This window comes from Carassius gibelio, chromosome A22 (assembly GCF_023724105.1).
Source record: "Carassius gibelio isolate Cgi1373 ecotype wild population from Czech Republic chromosome A22, carGib1.2-hapl.c, whole genome shotgun sequence".
NCBI classification, from domain to species: Eukaryota; Metazoa; Chordata; class Actinopteri; order Cypriniformes; family Cyprinidae; genus Carassius; species Carassius gibelio.
The window spans coordinates 24,903,069-24,927,986 of record NC_068392.1 but is presented as its reverse complement, the minus strand read 5'-3'; the positions used below and the strand labels follow the sequence as shown (position 1 = coordinate 24,927,986).

At 35.6% G+C, this 24,918-nt stretch overlaps 1 protein-coding gene across 2 annotated transcripts; it reads left to right on the top strand.

Moving 5' to 3' along the window:
* Nucleotides 1–565: 565 nt before the first annotated feature.
* LOC127943427 (cGMP-specific 3',5'-cyclic phosphodiesterase-like) lies at nucleotides 566–19,395 on the top strand. Of its 2 annotated transcripts, none has more exons than XM_052539905.1 (12): nucleotides 566–764; nucleotides 2,735–3,380; nucleotides 5,202–5,291; nucleotides 5,392–5,463; nucleotides 5,555–5,644; nucleotides 5,743–5,880; nucleotides 11,013–11,080; nucleotides 15,059–15,167; nucleotides 15,392–15,476; nucleotides 17,184–17,359; nucleotides 17,883–17,933; nucleotides 19,222–19,395. In XM_052539905.1, the coding sequence occupies exons 1-12, from the start codon at nucleotides 667–669 to the stop codon at nucleotides 19,378–19,380; spliced, it is 1,782 nt and encodes a 593-aa protein (XP_052395865.1). In that variant the 5' UTR covers nucleotides 566–666; the 3' UTR covers nucleotides 19,381–19,395. The 2 variants fall into 2 exon arrangements, with proteins under 2 accessions (XP_052395865.1, XP_052395864.1); XM_052539904.1 differs by having other exon boundaries at nucleotides 17,883–17,942.
* The last annotated feature ends 5,523 nt before the right edge of the window (nucleotides 19,396–24,918 follow it).

The window sequence follows — 24,918 nt, the reverse complement described above, 5'->3', positions numbered from 1 at the left end:
TTTTCAGTTGAAATTCAGCTTATAAAACAGTTAAATGTATAACAATTGTAAATGATAACAATGAAATATTATGTTGATTAAAATACTTTCAAATGTAGCTTGAACCATGCTACAATCACTAATTGACATGTCATGCGAACTACCCATATGGTATCCTTGGCATATTGATTCACTTGATGGAGTGGTTATGAGGAGTGTATTTCCTAATATCAAATGGCAGTAAAACATATATAATTGATACATTTTACATACAAGCGCCAAATGAATAAAAAAAAGTGATGTGATGTGATACAGGATACTCATAATGTACCAAAATATCTACAACTGTTACAAGTGTTATAATTACCTTGAGGTCTGATATTAAGGTATCTATCCAAATAACAAGCTTTAAGAGTTTTGTTTAACATTGCTTTGTGATAGACTTTCTTTTAATGTGTAAAGCCGCGTTCTGTGTGTGTGTGTGTGTGTGTGTGTGTAGGGAGAGAGAGAGAGAGAGAGAGAGAGCGCGTGAGAGTGAGAGAGAGAGAGAGAGAGAGAGAGAGAGAGAGAGAGAGTATTGTGCAGCCCGTGTAGACGCCGGTGGTGGTTGTGGTGGAAGTGTCTTTGTGACTGAACATCAGAATAGAGCAGGCGGATGATATCCACCGGCTGATCTGTGGAGGCAGAATGGAGTTCTATCCTCCAGAAAAAGAAGGGATGATGGAGGCTTGGCTTGACGACAACCTAGAGTTCGCACATTCTTATTTTGTACGAAAGGCTTCTCGGTAAGTTCAACGGCTAGTTCAGTTGAAAGACATGTAGTCCTGTAATGAGGCTGTATACCCGCTTGCTGCAGCTGCGCAACGCAGCGTTCCATTTCCTTATCATCGCCAAATAATTTCAACCTTATCTTTAGCTGCTTTAAAGTTTGCGTTGTTTGTAAAGGAAAGTGTAAGTATTTATTGCCTTTTTTTCTTGTGAACTCCGATGGAAACATAATTGTGAACTCGTTTGTTAGAGGAATTAATCATATCTTAGGTTGTGTCTAGCAATTTCACAATGTAGCTACGGGTGTTTTTATGTGACATATTCCCGTCGTTGATATACACTACTCTGATGTATAGCTACTCATTGCTTACACTGTTTAATCAATAACAACCAACAAACAAAGGTTTGAACTTTTATATATTGAAGTGATTGATATATTGATGGATTTGATGTTCTTTATGCACTTTAATGCAGAGCTTTAAACAAATAATTTGCCTTAACTATGATATCAGATTAATTAACACACCTCCATGTCCAGACAACTATGTGCTCAGAAAATTATGTCCAGTACTGGTGAAATTTTGAGGAAGAAGATCAGACATAACACATAATGAAAAAAAAGCAACCTGCTTTCATTAGAACACATATATTTTCCAGTTCTGCAGTTTCATATGAATGTGTATGATTTGATTCATACAAAAGTGTAAAAAAAAAAAAAAAAAAAACCCGAAAGAAATGTTGGGTGTAAGCAGATCATACAAAAATGTATGAATCATAGGAATTCATACAAATTTGCCATCTATATTGCCCAAATCAAAAGTAGTTTAGAATTAGATTGAGACTGTTGAAATTTTTCACAAATTCTATCAAACCTTGTGCTGTTCCTGGCTGTGTGTCTGCCCTTTGGGAATCCCCAAAATTAACTGATTAATTTTTACGTTTTATTTGCTTTTACTCAATTATATTTTTCTTTAACACCTGGCCAGCTGTTTGTTTGCTTGTTTAATTAATGATTAATGTATTCATTTATTACCACTGAAAAAAACAACCCATGCAAATCCTATACTATTTGATTGGTCAGAACAAATTAAGACTTCTTAGCATGAGCAACTTTAGATGAATTTACTAACTTTAGGAAATGGTTGGATGGTGTCTCTTCAAAGGGAATGTTGTTTATTTAAACTATTCTAGCCAAGGACATTTTAGGTTGGGTCCACTGAGACTTTGGTGGTTTGAATATCCTACCCCAATAATAAACATTTTATTGAAAACATTTGTTACAGGCTATTTTAATGCTTTAATTGTAGTGTTAGTTTAATAAAAGCCACTACATCAGTGTTGTTTTGACAGATTTGGAAATAATCTATCAGCAAATGTTATGATTGTGGGTTGTTATATGCTCCAGTGTTTTCCATTTGAGCTGCTTAACTCAATGTCTCGTTCAACTTTCAATGAAAACTTCGAGAAAGTTACGTAGAACCTTTGCAACAGTTCATTATATAGATAGGTCCAGTCTAGCAAACTGCTCATAAAACCTTGAAATAACTGAGGTGAACTGTGACAGTTTTCTACACTGCTGTTTTATCTTGCTGCTCAACTGTTTGAGGATGAGATTTTCCAGCTGAGTAGCAGAGACATTATAAGAGGAAGCCATATGGCAGCTCTAGGAATGGAAGTCCCACCTTAAAATGATTGTGTTTGTTTACTGTATAATATGCATGCAAATTCATTTGACCAGCATGAAAGGTATAGAAAATGTTATGCGGGCAGATTTTAGAAGCCAAACTTGTATGAGTGTTATACCTACCTAGGAAATAGCTGCTTGGTTGTATTACCAAGATAAATACCTAATGAGCTTTGTGACTAGGTGTATTCAGATTAGGCAGTTACTGAGATTTAGTTTTGAATTGGAATTGTTGTTTTTTTAGGTCAAGAGCTTGCTGAGCTAATGTTTTTGGTTAATGTTTTTTTTTTTTTTTTTTTTAAGGGAAATGGTAAACGCATGGTTTGCTGAACGTGTCCACTCCATTCAGCCATCTCGGGAAGCATCAAAAGCTCTGCCTGAACCTTTATCGGCCATCCATCCACTGGGTCCAACTGATGCACCTTCTCCAAGTCCAGCTCCATCCACCCCTACACGAAAGATCTCTGCATCTGAGTTTGATAGGCCACTTCGCCCCATTATTGTGAAAGACGCTGAGGGTTCGCTTACTTTTCTTAGTGATACAGAAAGGGTGCAAATGCCACTTCCTCCTCCCCAGCGGCCTGGCTCAGGCAGTGGGACAGATGAGGGTGGAGGCATTATGGACTCAGGAGTTCGTGAAAACGGGGACCGCTGTGCTCGTCTGTTGGAGCTTGTACGTGATGTTTCAAGTCACTTGGACCTTACTGTCCTCTGCCACAGGATCTTCTTACACACTCACGAGTTGATAGCAGCAGATCGCTATTCGTTGTTCTTGGTTGGAGAGGACAGTTCAAACAGGAAGTTCCTGGTTAGCCGGCTATTTGATGTCGCAGAAGGATCCACTCTTGAGGAGGCTTCCAACAGTGGTATTCGCCTTGAATGGAACAAAGGAATTGTGGGGTATGTGGCAGCCACTGGACAGCCTCTGAACATCAAGAATGCATATGAGGTGAGGCTCTGTCATTTCACCTGCTGTTTGCCATTTCAGTGTTTTATTCCTTAAAGACTATACATTAGAAAGCCTACATTTGTTGATATTGTGAACATTTGACCCACGTGAAATAAAAAATTGTGACATTTTAAATACATCAAATCAAAATAAATACAAATTGAAAAAAGATAAGTAGAAATGATTGGTCATGAGATGGGCTAGTTGTTAAACGACAACTAAGACAAATTTGTGTTTCTTCCATCAGACTGTATCATCACCTTTTGATCTTATAATAAAACATTGGATAGAGAAATGTTTGGATTTACCTGCATATCTCAATAATTAGATAGAATTTCTGACAGCAGTTTTATTAAAACATTCTCCTCTTATCGGATTCCTCTGTGTTACCTTGTGCATAAGGTGTCATTTGCATAAGGACCACTTTGGTTTCAGAGGCTGAAATAAAATTTACTCCTTTATAATACCCTCCAGTACTAATAAAAGTATTTCCTCAGAAATGTAATTTAGGCTATATCTCTTAAGGCCTTTGATTAGATTTAAATGTTATGCAATTCAGTTGCTAACCAACAGTTTGTATAATGATGGCTGGTATTTTTAGCTCTTTGTAATTTAGTTTAGTCGTGTTTCTACAGAGAGAGGGAAAGGAAAAAGAGGTAAAGAGAAAGATAGTGTGAAAGAGAAAGAATAATAGAATAAAATGAAGATCTTAATTTTTAACAGTATGTATCTTAAAACGCTAAAATTAAGGTTAAGATTAACCATGTTTGACAATGAAATTAAAGTGTTTAATGGTTTTGTTGTAAGACACTGTTTCATATAAACATTCAATGTAAAACATCATGTTTTCGCATATCACAACAGGGTAAAATTAAAAAAAGAACACTAGGTCCTCATGGTGCCATTAAACGCCATCTGTCTCTCAATCAAACATATTTGTTTACTTAAAGTTTGTAATTTCTGTGTCAATAACGGTGCAAAACAGAACTGCAGTTGCTCGGGTGTTGCACACACACACACCTAGATGTTCACAATTGGAAATCTGTCATGTGTGCTCAGGAACACAGTTGTTTTTGAGCCACAAGAAATGAAGAATAAAATGGCGTCATGACAGTGCTGATAGGCTGGTGGTATCACAACAACAGACACAAAGTCCCAAGGCATTCTAATCAGGCATACCCTACCCTGCGACCTGAGCTAAACACTGAAAAACAAATTCAACATATTTGATAAATTGATTATTTATGTATTTATTTATGGTAAACCATTACTTATCTGAATATTGAATAAATAAGCTTTCCATATTAGGATCGGACAGTATTTTCCGAGATACAACTGTTTGAAAATCTGGAATCTGAGGGTGAAAAAAAAAAAAAAAAAAAAATATCTGAGAAAATTGCCTTTGAAATTGTCCAAATGAATTATTAGCAATGCATATTACTAATCAAAAATTAAGTTTTAATATATTTACGGTAGGAAATTTACAAAATATCTTCATAGAACATTTTTCTTTCTTTAATATCCTAATGATTTTTGGCATAAAAGAAAAATCGATAATTTTTGGCTATTGCTAAAAATATACCCCAGTGACTTAAAAAGGTTTTGTGGTACAGGGTCACATTTATGACTAAGTTGTATTTCTAGGGTGCATAGGATGGATTTTTTATTTGTATTTTTTTAAATTGAACTATGTAAAAAAAAAAAAAAAAAACTACATTGTCTAACGAAATGGGCAGCTGATTTTTTAAATAGTGATATTACGGCAAGTTATAATTAGCTGGATAAATGGGAATTGTGGTTGATTTATTTCCTCTCCTTCAGGATCCACGTTTTAATGCAGAGGTGGACCAAATTACAGGATATAAGACTCAGAGCATCTTGTGTTTACCCATCAAAAATCACAGAGATGAGGTGAGAGATGAAGTTAAACATAAAAAGTGCCTGAACTGAACTGAATATTTGCAACATTTGCTATTAAAACTTAACTGCTACATTTTATTAATGCTTAAAGGTTGTCGGAGTAGCACAAGCAATCAATAAAAGGTGTGGAGAGAACAGTGCCTTCACAGAACAGGATGAGAGGGTGAAACATTTGCACATTTCAGTTTATACTGTAGTTATTTTATATTTTCTGTCATTTTATTATAATAATTTGTCATTTTTCATCTCAACAGGACTTTTCCTCGTACCTGGCTTTCTCTGGCATAGTGCTACACAATGCACAACTCTATGAGACATCACAGCTGGAGAACAGGCGAAACCAGGTATTTTTCCACATTTTAGTAGAAATAAATTTTGTATAGGCATGTCTGAACAGTAACTTGGCTATAAGCAGTGATCATGGTTTGGGGTGTTTTTTTAGGTGTTGTTGGATCTGGCTAGTCTGATCTTTGAAGAGCAGCAGTCTTTGGAGGTCTTACTGAGGAAAACCGTGGCTACCATCTTGTCTTTCATGCAGGCCCAAGAATGCACTGTCTTCATTTCTGACAGGGAAACAGCTGTAAGACCAAAATATCTCATCACATTTATTTCCAAAACACCAAAAACTTTTAAAGAATTCTTATGATCATAAAACATGGAAATATCAAGCATGTTTTGCATTTCTTTGCTATGACCAAGATATTGCCTATCCAAAATATCCCTTTAGGATGCTTGAAAACAATTTAAGCTTGGGCTTTAAACAGCATGCCTTTTTGACATCTGGATTTTTAGCCTAAAGCAAAAGATTTGCTTGTAGTTGAGACTAAATGTTCTAAAAGAGAATTAAATATATCAGCTTTTATAAGTGGAGGCATAGTGAGAACATTGAGGCCGCAGCAAGCAATATTTTTGAAAGAGGGTCTCTACGGTGTTTGGAGGGGAGTGGGTTTATATCAAAGATTCAGGACGAGATGAGCAGATACTGGTTCTGCTGATACTACCAAACAAAAGAATATTGTTCGCAATATTCCAAAACAATGGCTCAAAAAACAAAACAAAACAAAACACTGAGAACCACTGAGCTTTGGGTTGTTTAGAAGATACATTTTTTTTGGTTAATTTAGAAAAACACATTTTAATTAGATTAATTACATAACATTATGGTGTATCTCTGTAGGCCTAACTAATGTCTAAAGTGCAATTTATTATTTTACATTTTACCTCAATACGATTACAATTTATTTGTTAATAGTTCGCCAATGCTAATGTACTACATTTAGGCATTTTAAAAGAGAGGCTGAGGATATTTACATAGCTGAGTGCGAGAGTTAAGAAACACTTTATAGCAGACTCGCTAGCAGAGAACTTCACTCAAATTGCTTCCTTATTTGCCACAGCCAAAGAAATATGGCAACAAATACACATGCACCTCATGTACCCAAAACACCTGATATAAAAAAATAATTAAAAAAAAATTCTGAAGGAACTACCAGTGCTTTCTGAATACATGTGCATCTCAGTAAATTAGAATGTAATGGAACAGTTCATTTATTTCAGTAATTGAACTCAAATTGTGAAACTTATGTATTAAATAATTGCTTTAATTACTGCCTCAGTTCAGCGTGGCAAGGAGGTGATCAGTTTGTGGCACTACTGAGGTGGTATGGAAGCTCAGGTTTCTTTGACAGTGCCCTTCAGCTCATCTGCATTTTTTGGTCTCTTGTTTCTCATTTTTCTCTTGACAATCAGGTCTGGTGAGTTTGCTGGCTAGTTAAGCACATCAACACCATGGTTATTTAACCAACCTTTGTTTTTTTTTTTTAGGCAATGTGGGCAGATGCCAAATCCTGCTGGAAAATGAAATCAGCATTTTCAAAAAGCTGGTCAGCAGAAGGAAGCATGAAATGCTCTAATAAGTTCTTGGTAAACGGGTGCAGTGCCTTTGGTTTTCAAAACACAATGGACCAACACCAGCAGATGACATTGCACCCCAAATCATCACAGACTGTGGAAACTTAACACTGGACTTCAAGCAACTTGGGCTATGAGCTTCTCCACCTTTCCGCCAGACTCCTTCAGCTTGTTTTCCAAGTGAAATACAAAACTTGCTCTCATCTGAAAAGAGGAGCTTTGACCACTGGGCAACAGTCCAGTTCTTCTTCTCCTTAGCCCAGGTTAGACACCTCTGACGTTGTCTGTGGTTCAGAAAATTCCTTGACACGTCTGTGTGGTCTTAATGCCTTGACCCCAGCCTCAGTCCATTCCTTGTGAACTTGGCCATAGCCAGGCGTTGAAAATTAGTGTGGTCCAGGGGGTTTCTATAATAACCCCCTTATTATAGAATTGTGCTTTAATAACCCCTATAAATACAACTAATTATATACACTAACACTTGAAAAGAGACAGAAATGTAGATGTTTTTGGAGGGATGCTCATTTTTAAATCATACCCCATTTTATTGTTAATATTGTGAAAAGGTTCAATATTGAAGACACCTGGTGACACATTCTGAACAGCTTATTAACTCAAAACACCTGCAAAGGCCTTTAAATGGTCTCTCAGTCTAGTTATGTAGGCTACTGCTTACTTGACGACCATTGACACCTTGCACAAGGAGGGCAAGACACAAAAGGTCATTGCAAAAGAGGCTGGCTGTTCACAGAGCTCTGTGTCCAAGCACTTTAATAGAGAATCGAAGGGAAGGAAAATGTGTGGTAGAAAAAAAGTGTACAAGCAATAGGTATAACCGCACCCTGGAGAGTATTGTGAAACAAAACCCATTCAAAAATGTGGGGGAGATTCACAAAGAGTGGACTGCAGCTGGAGTCAGTGCTTCAAGAACCACTACACACAGACATATGCAAGACATGGGTTTCAGCTGTTGCATTCCTTGTGTCATGCCACTCTTGAACAATAGACAGCATCAGAAAAGGACTGGACTGCTGCTGAGTGGTCCAAAGTTATGTTCTCTGATTAAAGTAAATTTAGCATTTCCTTTGGAAATCAGGGTCCCAGAGTCTGGAGGAAGAGAGGAGAGGCACACAATCCACGTTGCTTGAAGTCCACTTCATGCTTCCTGCTGCTGACCAACTTTATGGAGATGCAGATTTCATTTTCCAACAGGACTTGGAACCTGCACACAGTGCCAAAGCTACCAGTACCTGGTTTAAGGACCATGGTATCCCTGTTCTTAATTGGCCAGCAAACTTACCAGACCTTAACCCCATAAAAAATCTATGGGGTATTGTAAAGAGGAAGATGCGATATGCCAGACCTTAGAATACAGAAGAGCTGAAGGCCACTATCAGAGCAACCTGGGCTCTCATAACACCTGAGCAGTGCCACACTGAGCGACTCCACATTGCTGCAGTAATACAGGCAAAAGGAGCCCCAACTAAGTATTGAGTGCTATACATGCTCATACTTTTCATGTTCATACTTTTCAGTTGGCCAAGATTTCTAAAAATCCTATCTTTTTATTGGTCTTAAAGGTGCAGTAGGTAAATTTTGTAAAACCGTTTGTTAAACCTGTCATTATGTCTTGACAGTAGAATATGAGACAGATAATCTGGGAACAAATCAAGCTCCTCTGGCTCCTCCCAGTGGTCCTATTAACATTTGCAGAAATTCATCCACTCCCGGTAAAAAACAACCAATCAGAGCTGCGGTCCGTAACTTTGTTTGTGTTCAAAATGTAGAAAAATGTATATAATAAGCGAGTACACCATGAATCCATTTTCCAAACCGTGTTTTTAGCTTGTCCTGAATCACTAGGGTGCACCTATAATAAGTGTTTATATTCGGACTATTTTTGATTGCTTCGGGGGTACAGCGGAGGAGTAACCCAAGTACCTTTGTGATTCTTCATAGACATAAACAGAGAGAAGTAGTTCCGGCTATGATGTTCTTCCGCAAGACGCAAGCAGTTCTGTTTATTAACCGCTAGAGCGTCAAAAGTTACCCCAGCTTTAAGTAATATTCTAATTTTATGAGATACTGAATTTGGGATTTTCCTTAGTTGTCAGTTATAATCATCAAAATTAAAAGAAATAAACATTTTAAATATGTCAGTCTGTGTGTAATGAATGAATATAACATACAAGTTTCACTTTTTGAATGGAATTAGTGAAATAAATCAACTTTTTGATGATATTACAATTTTGTGAAATGAATTTAATACATTTCAATAAATTGCCACTTTGCAAATACTGTACCAAGAAAACATTACGTATTCTGAAAAAATGCACTTCTGTTAAGATAAAAGAGAAATCTACAGTATTACATGAAAAGCTGGGAAAACCTTTCGGTGGAATCACAAAGAAGTGTAGATGAGTCATGTTTTTTTTTTTTTAACTAATGAACCCTTCCTTCCCTTTGAGCAATCAGGAAAAGCTCTCATTCAGTAGTGTTCCACCTCACTGGGCATGTGTGTTTTTAAAGGTGTACTGACTGTATGTGCAATGTTCCCTATATTTGGCTTTGCAAACAACCCAAAATCACTGCTCTACGAATGTGCACCTATTTGTTAGGTTGGTTCATGAGTATTGCGCTTCATGTGTTAATTAAAACACCATGAATGCCTGATTGTCTGAATTATTTACAATTATTTCATTTGCAATGATGTTGAGGTAGAATCATTAATATGAATGTGGTAAAATGTTGTTTATAGTCAAAGCAGACAGGGGCATAGAATTACCATTACCATTAACATTGGAACATTACCTTCAATTACCTAGTCCAGTTTATTATGTATTACAAAAGGTCAGACATTATAGGCCACATTTAGGCTACGCAAGTGAACCCAATTAAAGTTTCTAGTTATTAGTGTTAATGGAGAATGTCCATAGTCCATATTTGTCAACATTTCCAAAATACGAAGGAACTGCATTCTACATTTTTATATTTAAGTTGTCTAGATAGTTGAGCTGTTGTGATGAAGGTAGTATCATGTAGAAAGACTTGATCTCTTCAGAGAAAGTTCCGTTTTTTAGATGTGTATCATAATTCAAAGGTTATTTGTTGACCTAGAAACCTAGTTCTCCATACTCTGTTCATAAAAAAAGCTCTGGTTTTCCTCAACTTGACACACAGTTTTTATAGTCTTTGGAAGTAGTCCAGATATAAAGTAGAAAGACAGCTTGTTAATTTTATGAATTCATTATCCAGGTCACAGTGATAGCGAGTGTTATGGAAAGAGATTAACCATTGTGAAAAACTGAGTTCAGCAGTCTTCCTAACCATGGCAGTTTTCACCTCTTGAAGTGCATTCGAATGGCACCTTAATTTATTAAAAAACTGTCCTCCTAGTATCTTCAAATTTGGAAAGAGTAGCTGTTGCAAAGGAAAGACAAGTTAGTTGAGAAACCCATATTCTAAGTCTGTTATGATATCTGGAATGTGGAAATGAACCTTGTTTATTGCACAGAACCACTGTGAACATTTTTGTTATGACTGCTTGCAAAATGCTTTTCATACTGAACTTTGCTCCATAACTGTATACTTGTCATGAGCTGGAAATTCTAACCCTTTCAGAAATGCACAAACACAGGCACATTAAACTATGTGACTGCAGATATTCAATGTTAAGTTTACACAGGCAGCCAGACACTAATAGCATTAAAAAGCCTCAGAAATACTGGCTAAACCTCCTCAAAGTTTACCTCTGTGAGTGAAACTGCAGAGTAAGTAATTGCTGTTCTGCTTGTGTTACAGAACACTTTCTCCAGTGTGTTTCACATGGAATATGAGGAGCTTGCAGGATCCATGGACTTCCCAAACAGGTGGGGTTATCATAAAAAAGAAGATGTAATGTAAAAAGAAAATGCAAGACAAAGTCCCTTAGCTTGTAAAAACAAAAATATGTTTATAGTTCTGAATTTACAATAGGAGTCTATGGGACAAGGTGCTGCACTACAATAAATGTTAAAATGTACACTATTTCAAAACCACAAGTTTAAAGAATAGAATTGAATAGAATAGAAAGAAAAAAGAATAGAATTGTTTCATCAAATTATTTCCATAGATTCTTACATTACCAGTGTCATCACATTCAAATAAAATGTGATAAAAAGTTTAAAATAACTGGGCTAAAATGTATATATCAAAAATTATGACTGCAGAAATATGTCAATTCAGTACACACATTATCCCACGGGTCACAATTTTTATGGACCATAAAACAATTTTTCACACACTTTTTCAAAAAAAATTAAAAAAAGTAAAAAATTTTTTTGGATTAAACAGTTTAAGTTGTATTGAATGTGGAACCTTACATTTACTGTTCTATAGCTCATCTAATTGAAGAAAAATAATTTAGTTTTGATAGTTGAATAATAGTACAGTGTTGAATAAAGTTATTGATTGGTTATGTAGTATGCAAAAACCTTAAAAATTTTAGATTTTAATATGCATTTTACTAGGTTAAACATCTTTTTATTTGAAAATTCAGCAATGTTTTTAGTCATAATCTTAATAAACTAGAGTAAAAGAGTAGGTTTACAAGTGGCACGACCAATCAAATCCAACCTGGTTTAGATCAGGTTCAGCAGGTTTCAGTGTATCGACTCAGAGTTTGATGCAGAGTTTGTGATTAACTCTGGAGCGTGTGCACCTGCAAGTGTTACAAGTGCAGCAAACATGGAGAGCATTGGTTTGATTTACTCCTTGCGATAACTGGCACAATTTACTTCTCTGCTGAAGATTAAAAGATGTTGCTATTTAAGTGCATTTACAAGGAAGGAATAAACACTTAAGCACAAGTTTAAGAAGGCAGCAGAAAGAAAATATCTAACGATGCAAATGAATCAGCTGAACTTAGTAATTTATATTGTGACGTTTTTTTTTTTTTTTACTCTAAACTGCTTTAATAAAAAGCATGAAAAAAGTGGGAGTGGCTTTATTGCATCAGATAAATGTCACTTTGTTCACAGCTAATTTTTTGTTCCAGTTGGGGTTTGTGATCTCTTACCCAGAAAAAGCCCTGCTCCAGAGTAGGGTAGCTGTGTAACATAAATTACCATGGCAATGAAACTCGGTCAAAACCAACCCCTTTTTTGAGCCCGAAAAAAAAATCAGAGTTTGCTAAAGCTAAATATTATGGTGGCCGTGAGGTGACATGTATGGTTCACTCAGTTTTGTCGTGGCTTCGACATAACTCGTGGGAATGTGATAATATGTCGTGGCTATGAGATATAAATTTGAGGGAAATCATATTAACTAGTGGGAACATGATATTGTGGCGTGGCCACAAGATCATTTTGTCAATGGTAACGAAATCCTTATGTTGTGGCCTCGAGATGTTATGTTGAGGGAACGACATCCATTTCTCGTGACCATGCGTTTAATGCATAAACAAACCTGTGTGACCGTAAATTCTCGATTTGCCAATAAAGCTTTGATTTTATGAATGCAGTTTAAATTGAAAATATATATTTAATTCTATTTTGGCTACATAATAGACCATAATTATAAATACTATAGTGTTTTGTTGGGGAATTATTATTCACATAGTTTCACTTATAAATGAAAAACCAACACACTCATTTATCATCACACATGGGCATAAATAAAATCATAAAGTCAAAACTTTATTAGCATAATTTTCCGTAATTTGTTTAAAAAATATATGGTAGGCTAGAAATGCTAGCGTAAAACATTAACTATGCAAAGAGATACACAAATTGAAAGGGGAAATAAGCATCTATAACAATAAATATAAAAATATAGCCCTAATGGGCCCTGTTTTAACTATCTAAATGCAAAGTGTAAAGCACACGGCGCAGGTGCACTCAGGGCATGTCCAATTCCACTTTTGCTATTTTAACGATGGATAAACGGTTGGCGCGCCCAGGCGAATGGTCTAAATGGGTTGTCTCTATTCTCTTGATGAGTAATGGGTGTTTTTTGGGCGTACCATGCAATAAACCAATCAGAGTCTCATCTTCCATTCCCTTCAAGAGCCAGTTGCGCTCATGACGGATTTGCTATTTACTCGGCTGAATTTAGCAAGCGCAAAGACAGAAATCCGAAATGAAAACAGAGCTGCTCGTGTGCAAGCAAATACTGTATTTTCCGGACTATAAGTCGCACTTTTTTTCATAGTTTGGCTGGTCCTGCTACTTATAGTCAGGTGTCACTTATTTATCAAAATTAATTTGAAATGAACCAAGAGAAATGAACCAAGAGAAAACATTACCGTCTACAGCCGCAAGAGGGCGCCTCAGTGCTCCCGTAGCCTTTCCCTGAAAACATAGAGCGCCCTATCGTGGCTGTAGAAGGTAATGTTTTCTCTTGGTTCTTGGCTGTAAATATATTGCGACTTATAGTCCAGTGAGACTTACACTCTTTGAGTAACAAAGAAATAACATTGCGCCAGACTTCAGACCAGGTTTGAGCTGGTCTATGGCGCAGTCTATTTTCAGCTCCTTAAAATAGCATTGCGCCTTGAATGCGCATGAAAACACCTCTTTTTTAGACCGGCACGCCCATGGGCTCAAAAATGAGCGCAAATGGATTTGCTAATTAAACGACGTGACACTGGATGGGAAAATGTCATAGCAACCTGGGATTACGGGAAATGGATGTTGTTCCCTCAACATAACATCTCAAGACCACAAAATAAGGATTTCGTAACCTCGACAAAATGATCTTGTGGACATGACATATATCACGTTCCCACAAGTTAATATGATGTTACCTAAAATTAATATGTCACGGCCACAACATATTATCATGTTCCCACAAGTTATTATATCATGTCCATGACAAAACTAAGCGAACTGAACATGTCACCTTACAGGCACCATAAAATGCAAACTTCCCTGTGTAAAAACCAAAACCAGCTTCATGCAACAGGCCTCAGCTGTCAGTTTTGATGTGCATAAATCATCGGCCGTTATATATCTTGCACCCCTAACATAAATGTATATAGCTACAGCTACTTGAGAATGGATTATGGTAAATAGGACAGGACATTTCTAGAACATAGCTTTGACTTTGAGATATAGGACATTTTTTCCCAGTGTTTTTATTTTATTCCACCACATTAGCCTTACACTTACATGCACATTTTTATATATTTATTTTGGATTTTTAATTCAAATGCTTTTTATCGTTCATATTAAATAGACATTGTAGTATTTGAAATATTTAATCTAAAATAATTTTGCATTGTGAGTTATTGACTAGCGTGCCAAGCGTAAGAAAATATGCAGCTTAAGTATTTGAGTCTTTTTTTTTTAGAATAGTCAGATTGGAATGCCTGCTGGGAACCTAATTATTCTTGGGTATTGGTAAGAATTACATTCCACCATATTTCTGATCTTCTTTCACAAATGTGTTTTGATTGAAACCTTAAGTCTTGTGGGTAAACACAAGACAAAGTAGGTATGGATGTGTTGTGGAGGCAGTCAGATGGTGTGACCTCAAAATATGAAGGAAGTGCAAAATGTGTAACTTTGGCAGCATGGATTCAACAAATTCTCTCTTTGAATGAGGTGTAAAATTGTAAGGGTTAAAACATACTATATTTTTATATTTTAATGACCACTTATTGTCATATCAACTCATAATCACGCCATAGCCATATGGGTTAGGAAAAACATTAGAATAAGTAAACTGAGAAAGAAATTAAAAATACAATTTTATTTTGAGTGAACTATTCATTTATCAAGATTTCTGTTTAGTACTTGAGTTGTGTAGTATTAGTGTAGGAAAATTCTTAACAGGAGTGCTAAAATCTTTTCCCCTATCTTTTACAGAGAATGCGATGTCAATAAGATAAACTATATGTATGCCCAGTATGTCAAGAACACTATGGAGACACTGAACATTGCAGATGTCACCAAAGACCAGCAATTTCCATGGACAGTAAGTACTCAGGGGAAAGCTGCACAGTAAAGTCAATTGGCATAGGGTCATCCCGCTCTGGGATCCCGATGTTTCTGGGATTTCACAGAGCTCTTAATCATTAAGACATTCACCTCCCCCATTTTGAATCATGAACTGCACCTTTTCCCAAAGCTGCTTTAAACTGAATTTATTTGACCATCTCTTCATTGCATTTCTTTTTTTCTTTTATTTCTTTTTAAAAGAGTGAAAATCTACAATCCTCAAACAGTCAAATTAAAAGTCTACTGTGCACGCCAATAAGGAATGGGAAAAAGGACAAAGTGATAGGTATGTGTGTTTTCTTTATTTCATTTCCACAATATGAGCTGAACAATTTTTTTTGTCTTTTTGTGTAGAGGTATGATACTATAGTTGGTACATTTAAGATTTATACCTGACAGAAAAACAACAACAACAACAAAATAAATAAATAAATTAATTAATTAATTTAAAAATCTTACATAAAAGAGATCCAAACCATTTCTAGGGATCAGAACAAACCCTGTAACAAACACCCAAAACACCACACAGATTTTATTAAAAATGCATACAATATATTTTAGATAGCATAAATGTGATAATAGTACATTTCAAAACAAAAAGTCCATCTCCTATTTTATAATTTCTCATGCATTTTTAATTGACATCAAGTTGCTAAACAATGGTGCTGTTCAAATTCAAGTGCACAGATCAGTAAGTCCTATAATGAAAGTCTGAATTGATTAGAATAATTTAGGTGGTCATTTTCAGGGTTTGAAGGGTTAATATTTTCTATTGTATGCTCCCTGAGTCATTCATGTTAAAAATAAATCCAAGGCTTTCTGTTTTTTAATCGATTACTTTATCATTTTTATCAGCCTCTACACCAAACAATAGTAAATAGAAATAACAGTGAATACAAATTAAAGGTATAATTCACCCAAAAATGAAAATTTTATGTTTATTTGCTTAACCACAGGACTTCCAAGATGTAGGTGACTTTGTTTCTTCAGTAGAACACAAACAAAATAATTTAACTCAAACCGTTGAAGTCTGTCAGTCATATAATGGAAGTGAATAGGAATCACGGCTTTGAGAGTAAAAAAAACAACAAAACAAAACAATTAAACCCATTGGCTCTTGACGATACATTAATGTGTAAAGACACAAAAACGATCGGTCTGTGCAAGAAACTGAACAGTATTTATATAGTTATTTACCTTTGATTCACCACAAATTCTGACATGTCCTGAGTGCATTCATGTCGTCTTTTTGAGTCTTTTTACTTCCGTTATATGACTGACAGACTGCAACGGTTTGAGTTAAAGATCTTTGTTTGTGTTCTACTGAAGAAACAAAGTCATCTACATCTTGGATGCTCTGGGGGTAAGCAGATAAACATCACATTTTAATTTTTGCATGAACTATCCCTTTAAGTTGAGACTAAGCTGATAGACCAAGTTGATAAACCATGTAATGATCTCAAATCTGTTCACCCTCATTTTTTTCTAAACCCATATTAATGTATTGATTTCTTTCATGGAACATGAGAAGTGAATTTATAATGAAGCTCCTGGACACTTTTTTTCATATAATAAAAGTAAATGGGGTCACACATTATTTTAAGGTTTAATTCTGACTATTAAAAAAACATTGTCTACAACCTTTGCCTCAATAAACTCTTAATTTGCTAATTATTAATAGGAAAGTATTTCAGTTTAACAATTTGGGTAGGATTAGGGATGTAGCATATGGTCATGCAGAATATGTTCTTTATAAGTATTAATAAACTGTCAATATGTTAATAATATGCATGCTAATAAGCAGCTAGTTAATTGTGAGAATTGGTCCCTATACTAAAGTGTTACCATAAATGGAAAATAGATTGAAAAGTACAGTACAGAAACTTTTTGGATACAATATATACATAATTAAATGATCCCTGTTGTACTTTAATAATGAGTATACAAAAATGTTAACGCTCTTGTGGTCTTTTTTTTTTACCTCTAAATGCAGGTGTCTGCCAGTTGGTCAATAAGATGGATGAAGCTTCAGGCCAGGTAAAAGCCTTTAATAGGAATGATGAGCAGTTTCTAGAGGCCTTTGCTATATTTTGCGGACTGGGAATCCAGAACACACAGATGTACGAAGCAGTGGAAAGAGCAATGGCTAAGCAAGAGGTCACACTTGAGGTCAGTGTGATTTCATACATTTACTAATTTAAAAAATGCTATAGCAAAATAAATTATGGCAGCTAACATCAACGTAAGTAGTCAAATCTATTTTTTAGCATTTTATTTTTCCCCTTTAAATAAATGCTCTTTTTGGACTGAGGAAGATATTTTGCGTTTTACTTTTTGTAGTATTTTAAACTCATATTTTAAAAGATTTTAAACCCCTTTAATCTGCTGCTACAGATAGGCTTCCCACTCATCTATTTTATTTTATCCCACCCTTCTGGAGCTGTCACAGTCAGAAGCACTGGTGGAATGCTGTCCCCTGCAGCTGACACAATGCCTGCACTTCACATTGTCATAATCCTCACTTTACATTCTCCATCACCCAGCACTATTATATATATAAGACTTTAAACAGTGTGTACCATTGTCAGCTGATCTCATTTGAGTATGTTTTATTCTGCATTCAGTATGATCTTAAAACAGAAACTTCACAAACCCATTAATTTAATGTGGGCTGTGTGTGAATATTATGCAGGTCCTCTCTTATCATGCCTCAGCTGCAGAGGAAGAGACGCGGGCGCTCCAGGTAACTGCGGTAAATTGCAATTTCTCATCATTTCATATCGAAATAGACCATCATCATCTTGAATGTGTCATTCAAACCACAATGTTGGAATATCAATTTATGAAAAAGATATTTCAAATCTGATTGGATGAGCCATAGGTTATTATAGGTATTTGGAAAGTGCAAAATGCTGAGAAGTATCTTAAAATTAGCAACCCTACTAAGTTAACTACATTTTCATTAGCACAAATTGACAAACATCTTACTGCCCAGCAACGCGGAGAATCAACATTTATTTCATATGTTGGAAAGTTAAATTCATTTAAGATAACATACGAGCACATAACAGAGTAACATATGTGTATCTTGTAGCCTGGAAAGCTGTATTTTTAAAGTAGTTTGCCAAACTCCCAAACTCAGTTGTGTTTTGTATTGTATCATATCATATCACTTTTAAAAACACTTTGTGTTGTTGACGAAAACCTCAAATCCATGCTAAAATTGCTGTCTTTCATAGCATATTGCTTCAGTTGAGTCTTATTCTTCATAGCGTTCGTAAAGAAAACAGAAATTTTCTATCTTCAGATAGCCTCTGGGAATTTCCCAGAGAGCACAGGTTGCTTGGATACAGCACTTTCAGCTGTCGATATGGAAAGCCTGCTCTGATTAGGCCTGTGAGAGTAATCAGGCAATTAAGACATGGACAGAGGCAGAATTTCTGCTTCAATTGAGAGTAATTTGTTTGCTAATTACACCAATTACTCTTATGAAAGCTAAGGTCAGCATGCAGATTTACCATTGTTTGCATAATTCACAAGGCATGTATAAACACCTGAACATATGCTTAATTTTGTGTATGATGGAATAGGACATTAACCAATAATACCTGAATTGTAGTTAATAATAAACAGATGTAAAAAATATGTTATCTCTGCAGGTGATTGTGGTTTCTTTTTCTCTACTTAAGTAGATAAAAACAACAGGAGAGAGGAAGAGAGTCACTATTTACGTGCCTTGCATTATCTGTTGAACCATTTTCAGCAAGAGAAGACAAATCAAGTGCAGCACGAGTGCTCTTCCTGTGCACTGCAAACTATGCTGATCGCAGCTCATTGATTATTTATGCCTGACAGTCAGTGATATCTTTCCTTTTAGTTTGGTTGTCTGTTGAGTGAGTGAAGTAGTGTGATTGTTCAGATGTGTGTGTGTATGTTTACAGATTAAGACAGCAACTGATTGTTTGTGAAAAAAAAAATCATTTTTGAGTTTCAAGGTGTAATGTAAATATCTGCCTGTACTAACTTCACAGGCGGCTACGATTCCCTCTGCTCAATCTCTCAGACTACTGGACTTCAGCTTCAGTGATTTTGACCTGACAGATGCTGAGACGACCCAAGCAACCATCCGTATGTTTGTGGACCTTAAGCTTGTGCAGAATTTTCAGATGAAGTACAAGGTATCTGCTTAGACTTTGTTTATTAGTAGTAGTGTTATACATTATTTCTTATTCTTGGGGTTCAGTGTTTGTACAGACCCATAAGCCTCATTACAACACTAAAGCTCTTAACTCGTCTCAAGTTTGTCTTGAATAATACCTCCAAGTCATGTTTTAATGTGGGGAGGTATTTCTTGGACTAATTTCACTGGATGAAAAACAGATGGATAGACTTATGCTGAATATGAACAGCCATATAGGGATCCAAATATCAAAAAGACTTGGGCGTTGGGGATGAGCTTATTTGACCTGGGTCAAGTAGAACCCACCTAGCAAGCACCCATTACACTCTAAAGAACTGCATTATGGACTAAATAACCTCTCTGAACACCGTAACCACTTCAGAGCAACTTGGCAACCACTGACAAAAGCGTTATGTCATGGTGCATTTCTACAAAAAATAAAAAACAAAACCCTGTGAACTCATTGCATTAGTTTTACCATTGCAGTGTGTTTTAGTTTATAAACCTTTGCCAGATTTACTGTAACAAAATCACTCAGACACTGCTAGTAAATTACACAAATTATTACAAAGAAACTAAGCAAGTAACACATTGAACTAAAAACTTTTTGAAGTGTAAAGACTGAAACACTATTTCCTTGTAAAAATTGTAATCTTGTAATCTTTGCTCTATTTTCAACTTCAATTTTTATATGTAATAACTGTGTTTTAGAACACCTAACCCCACAACTCGTGCCTAACAATTCCCCTCTAAAATCACTGCAATCCACTGATTAAGCCATGATGCCTAAGCAACCACATAAGAGTGCTAAAATCAGGAAACCTTAGCAATCACAATACATAGCCACCATTCTCTGGCAACTACCCACAACACCTGAGGGATAATCCACCCAGAAATGAAAATCTTTTACTCGTAATCTTTCTTTCTTTTGTGGAATGTAAAAGACAATATTTTGAAGAACTAAATAGTTTTGGTTTCCACTGACTTATATTGTATGGACAAAAAAAATAAAACCTGAGTCAATGGGAACCGAAACTGTTTGGTTACCAATATTCTTTCAAATATATTTTGTATGTGTTCCACAGAAGACATGATGGTGAGTAAATGATGGCAGAATTTTTGGGTGGAATAGCCCTTAAACATATGTAAATATATATATAAAAAAAATATATATATATATATATATATATATATATATATATATATATATATATATATATATATATATATATATATATATATATATATATATATATATTTATTTATTTTCTTTTCTCTATTTTCTCTATGTATAATAGTATATCTGAAGCCAAAAGTTGAGCAAAAGCAATCTTTTTGCTCAACTATAAATAAATGTTGCAAATAACTCTGTGGAATCCATTCAATAAACCCTCACAAAGAAGAAAATGAAGAACAGTCCTCTTTCTCATGCAGTTTGAACTGTAATTACCAGATCAGGTTCAGCTGTCTATTAAAGCAAAACATCAGGCTTCACTGTGTGTTTGACCGGCTGCAACAAGCTCCTTTTATGGCCTTCAGTTTTAGGCAAGTCATCTTCCTGGCAGGACATGAAGTCTCCTTTTTTTATTGGTTTTCTGGGTGTGACTTACCCCTGACTGAGTGAATGAAAGCAGGTCTACTAGAGGCCACCACCAGAGATGGGACCAAGTCACACATGTGCAAGTCTCAAGTAAGTCTCAAGTCTTAACCTTCAAGTCTCAAGTAAGTCCCAAGTATTTTTTTCTTGGGCAAGTCAAGTCAAGTCAAGTCACAAGCTATGTCAAGTCAAGTCCAAGTCAAGTCACCTTAATATTGTTATTTTACCTGCAGAATCTGATCTTAATAAAGTTAAAAGACAAGATATAAGTAACTGTCAGTAAATTAAAATAATTTGGATTTGTATTGTAAATACTCATGTTCAGTAAAATACATCATGGAATCAAACAAAATTGTAACTTCCTAAAATTATTTATTTTTCACTTCTGCCAACAGTGTTTGAAATGTTTTACATTTTCAACATTGAGTCCATAAAACTAAACATCCAACAGACTCCTCTCTGAACACCTCTCTCTCTCTCTCTCTCTCTCTCTCTCTCTCTCTCAAACACAGTTTACATACAACATTAAACTGTAACATTTCTCCGCTCTCTCTCTCTCTCTCTCACACACACACACACACTCTCTCTCTCTCTCTCTCTCTCTCAGAGTATAGAATATAAATATGATGTATTTTCAGTTGCTTCATACTTTTTTGTTTTGTACAGTACAGACCAAAAGTTTGGACACACCTTCTTATTCAAAGAGGTTTCTTTATTTTCATGACTGAAAATTGTAGATTCACACTGAAGGCATCAAAACTATGAATTAACACATGTGGTATTATATACATAACAAAAAAGTGTGAAACAACCGAAAATATGTCATATTCTAGGTTCTTCAAAGTAGCCACCTTTTGCTTTGATTACTGCTTTGCACACTCTTGGCATTCTCTTGATGAGCTTCAAGAGGTAGTCACCTGAAATGGTCTTCCAACAGTCTTGAAGGAGTTCCCTGAGAGATGCTTAGCACTTGTTGGCCCTTTTGCCTTCTGTCTGCGGTCCGGCTCACCCCTAAACCATCTGGATTGGGTTCAGGTCCGGTGACTGTGGAGGCCAGGTCATCTGGCGCAGCACCCCATCACTCTCCTTCTTGCTCAAATAGCCCTTGATGCCTTCAGTGTGACTCTACAATTTACATAGTCATGAAAATAAAGAAAACTCTTTGAATGAGAAGGTGTGTCCAAACTTTTGGTCTGTACTGTACATAACAAAAAAGTATGAAACAACTTAAAATACGTCATATTTATATTCTGTACTATATATATATATATATATATATATATATATATATATATATATATATATATATATATATATATATATATATATATATATATATATATATATTTCTGTAATATGCACTTGTCATGATTGGGTAATCGCGGCAGCTACATTTGTTTTTCTGATTAATTGTTTTGCTCTATGAGAAAGACAAGGTAACAAAATATTCGGGGCATATGCCACCTTAGCCCAACCCTAGCGCCGCCCCTGGAATGCGTTTTTTTGACGGCCTGCTAGCGGATCATTAGGGGCTGTTCACATCACGTCTTTTGTGCGCGCAAGTTCGTTATTTCCAATGTAGGCGCGCGGTATGCGCGCTCATAATGGAAGCAACGCGCTCAACATCTAAACTTTTCAGAATGCCGCAAGCGCACCGCAGGTCATGTGACAATAACTAACCAATCAGCTTCATCCTTTCTCGTATCAACGTTGAAAGCTCAGCTAAGATGAAGAAACAGCTGTTCATAGCTGTATATGGATTTTGAAATGAATTTAGTAGCAGAGCTACTGCGAGCGATTTTTAGTGCTGCAAATCCATTTATCCTTTGCTGAAATTTCCGCATCTTCGTTGAGAGAGAGCGTGTCATGGTCATGGATGCTTAGCAACGACAGACGCCCCAGGAGCACTTCTGCCCGAGCGCTTTGGAAAGTAGAAAGCGGCGCGACTAGCGTTTTCCACGCGTTTTTAGGCGCGAACTATTGAAGACAAAAGCGATGACCCTGGGTACCTCTCAGGCTGACATGTTGATGTGATGTAATATCTGATTTAAGTGGGCGTGGTGTGTGTAAGGTAGAGAGGGCATGACTGATGATAGTGTCCTGATCCAGTCACGACGCTATTCTCAGCCTGCGCTCCAGCTGAGTAATCAACTTTATTTAAAAAAATAATTTATATATTTTATATTCAAAATGAAAACATGATGTGATTAACACTCAAGTCATTCAAGTCATCGTGTCTCAAGTCAAGTCAAGTCCCGAGTCTTTAACTTCCAAGTCCGAGTCAAGTCTCAAGTCCTAAAAATAGCGACTCGAGTCGACTCGAGTCCAAGTCACCAAGTCACAAGTCCCCATGTCTGGCCACCACAGTGCAGACTGATCAATCACAGGCTACTCTGATAATATAGATATCATATGTCAACAGAACAAAGCACACAGGCATACATTCCACCAGACTGACATTTTATTGGAGAAATTAATCATGTTACCTGTGTGAAGTTTACTTAGTTTATCAGGACTGTGTAAAGAATTTGTGTCTTAAAAGTATCTAGTCTAATCAAACTTTTAAAGTTTAAACGTACACCGGTTCACATGTTTTAAACCTAAATAAATGAAATGCACTTTTGGCATGAATGTCAGTGCCACTGTGTCACTAGTTGTCAGTGGCCTAGAATGATCTGTTTTGTTGATATTACATGATCTCCTAAATTTATCTTGGTAACCCTCATATTTTTGGATGCTTTTGATTCCAGGGTAAATTAATCTTAGTTTTTAAATACCTTTGTGTATAGGATACTTTTAGAAATAAGAAATAAAAGCCCTCTGATGGACTAGCCATCTGTGTCCCTCTCCTGTGGCCAGAGACGCTGGGATAGGCGAGAATGGACGGCTGGATGAAAATAATCATAACATAATTATCAAAAAGCATTGACTCTGGCAAGAATCATTTTTCCATGATGATGTCCAACAACAAATATATCAACAAAATAAAACAAAAATGAAATAATGGAATGTAAAATAAATAAATAAAATACTTAAAAATTTACTTAATAAAATATTGGGATTCAAGTGAACATGAAATAACAACCTATGTTACTTTATTATTCACAACCCATTTCAATGTGGATAGATATCTAAATAAAGAAAAAAAAAAGAAAATGTTGGCATTACATACCAGAATGAAGCAACACTTAAAAGTGAGTTTGGTAAAAAGAGATAAATAACAATTTAGATATTAGTTAAAATTAACCCTTTGCCCATGTGACCTTACCTTTTGTTGAATGATTAAAGATTGAATTGTACATCAGACTAGGAATTTGAATTTAAAAAGTAAATTGGGCTAATTCTGATATCTTCATGACTTTAGATACATCTCAGTCTAAATCCCACCTTAACATCCTGTTTTATTCAGAGCGATTCAGTTTAATTCAATAATAATAGATGAGTAATTACCTTTCCATTTTTAAGGACTAGAAAAGATTCCACAAATTCTACAACATTGTTATTTTAGTAGTAGTGTAATTTATTGTCTTCGAAAGGAAATTTGTTGTGGACTACGTTGCTGCATATACATACAAGAAATAAAATAATTAAAAAGTTAAATTAAGACTTACAAATTTAAAATAAATAAGATAAGCTGTTATTCTGCATTCGTACAGATACAGGCACAAAATAATTCTTATACCTATTAAATTTATACATAGGGACTCTATATCTTCTACTGGAGGGGAGCATTTCATACTGTGAATGCAAGAAGTGAGTTTGGTCCCCCATGATTTTCTGTATCTGATTCAGAATGCAATTCTCATATAAATGTTAAAGATTCAAATAATCTTCATGTCCAACAGTTTTTTGCGCTGTCAACACCAGGTGTGCTAATTTAGATTTAAGCTGTATAGTTAGGTTTCCAAACCATACTGCGACACCATACCTAACTATGCTTTCTAAAAAAGC

What these genes read in the sequence shown, in the direction of transcription:
- LOC127943427 (XM_052539904.1), top strand. Translation starts at nt 667, where the DNA reads ATGGAGTTCTATCCTCCAGAAAAAGAAGGGATGATGGAGGCTTGGCTT. An exon ending in TTTGTACGAAAGGCTTCTCG is followed by an intron (nt 765 to 2,734) that starts GTAAGTTCAACG and finishes TTTTTTTTTAAG; the next exon opens with GGAAATGGTAAACGCATGGT. An exon ending in ACCAGCAATTTCCATGGACA is followed by an intron (nt 15,168 to 15,391) that starts GTAAGTACTCAG and finishes TCTTTTTAAAAG; the next exon opens with AGTGAAAATCTACAATCCTC.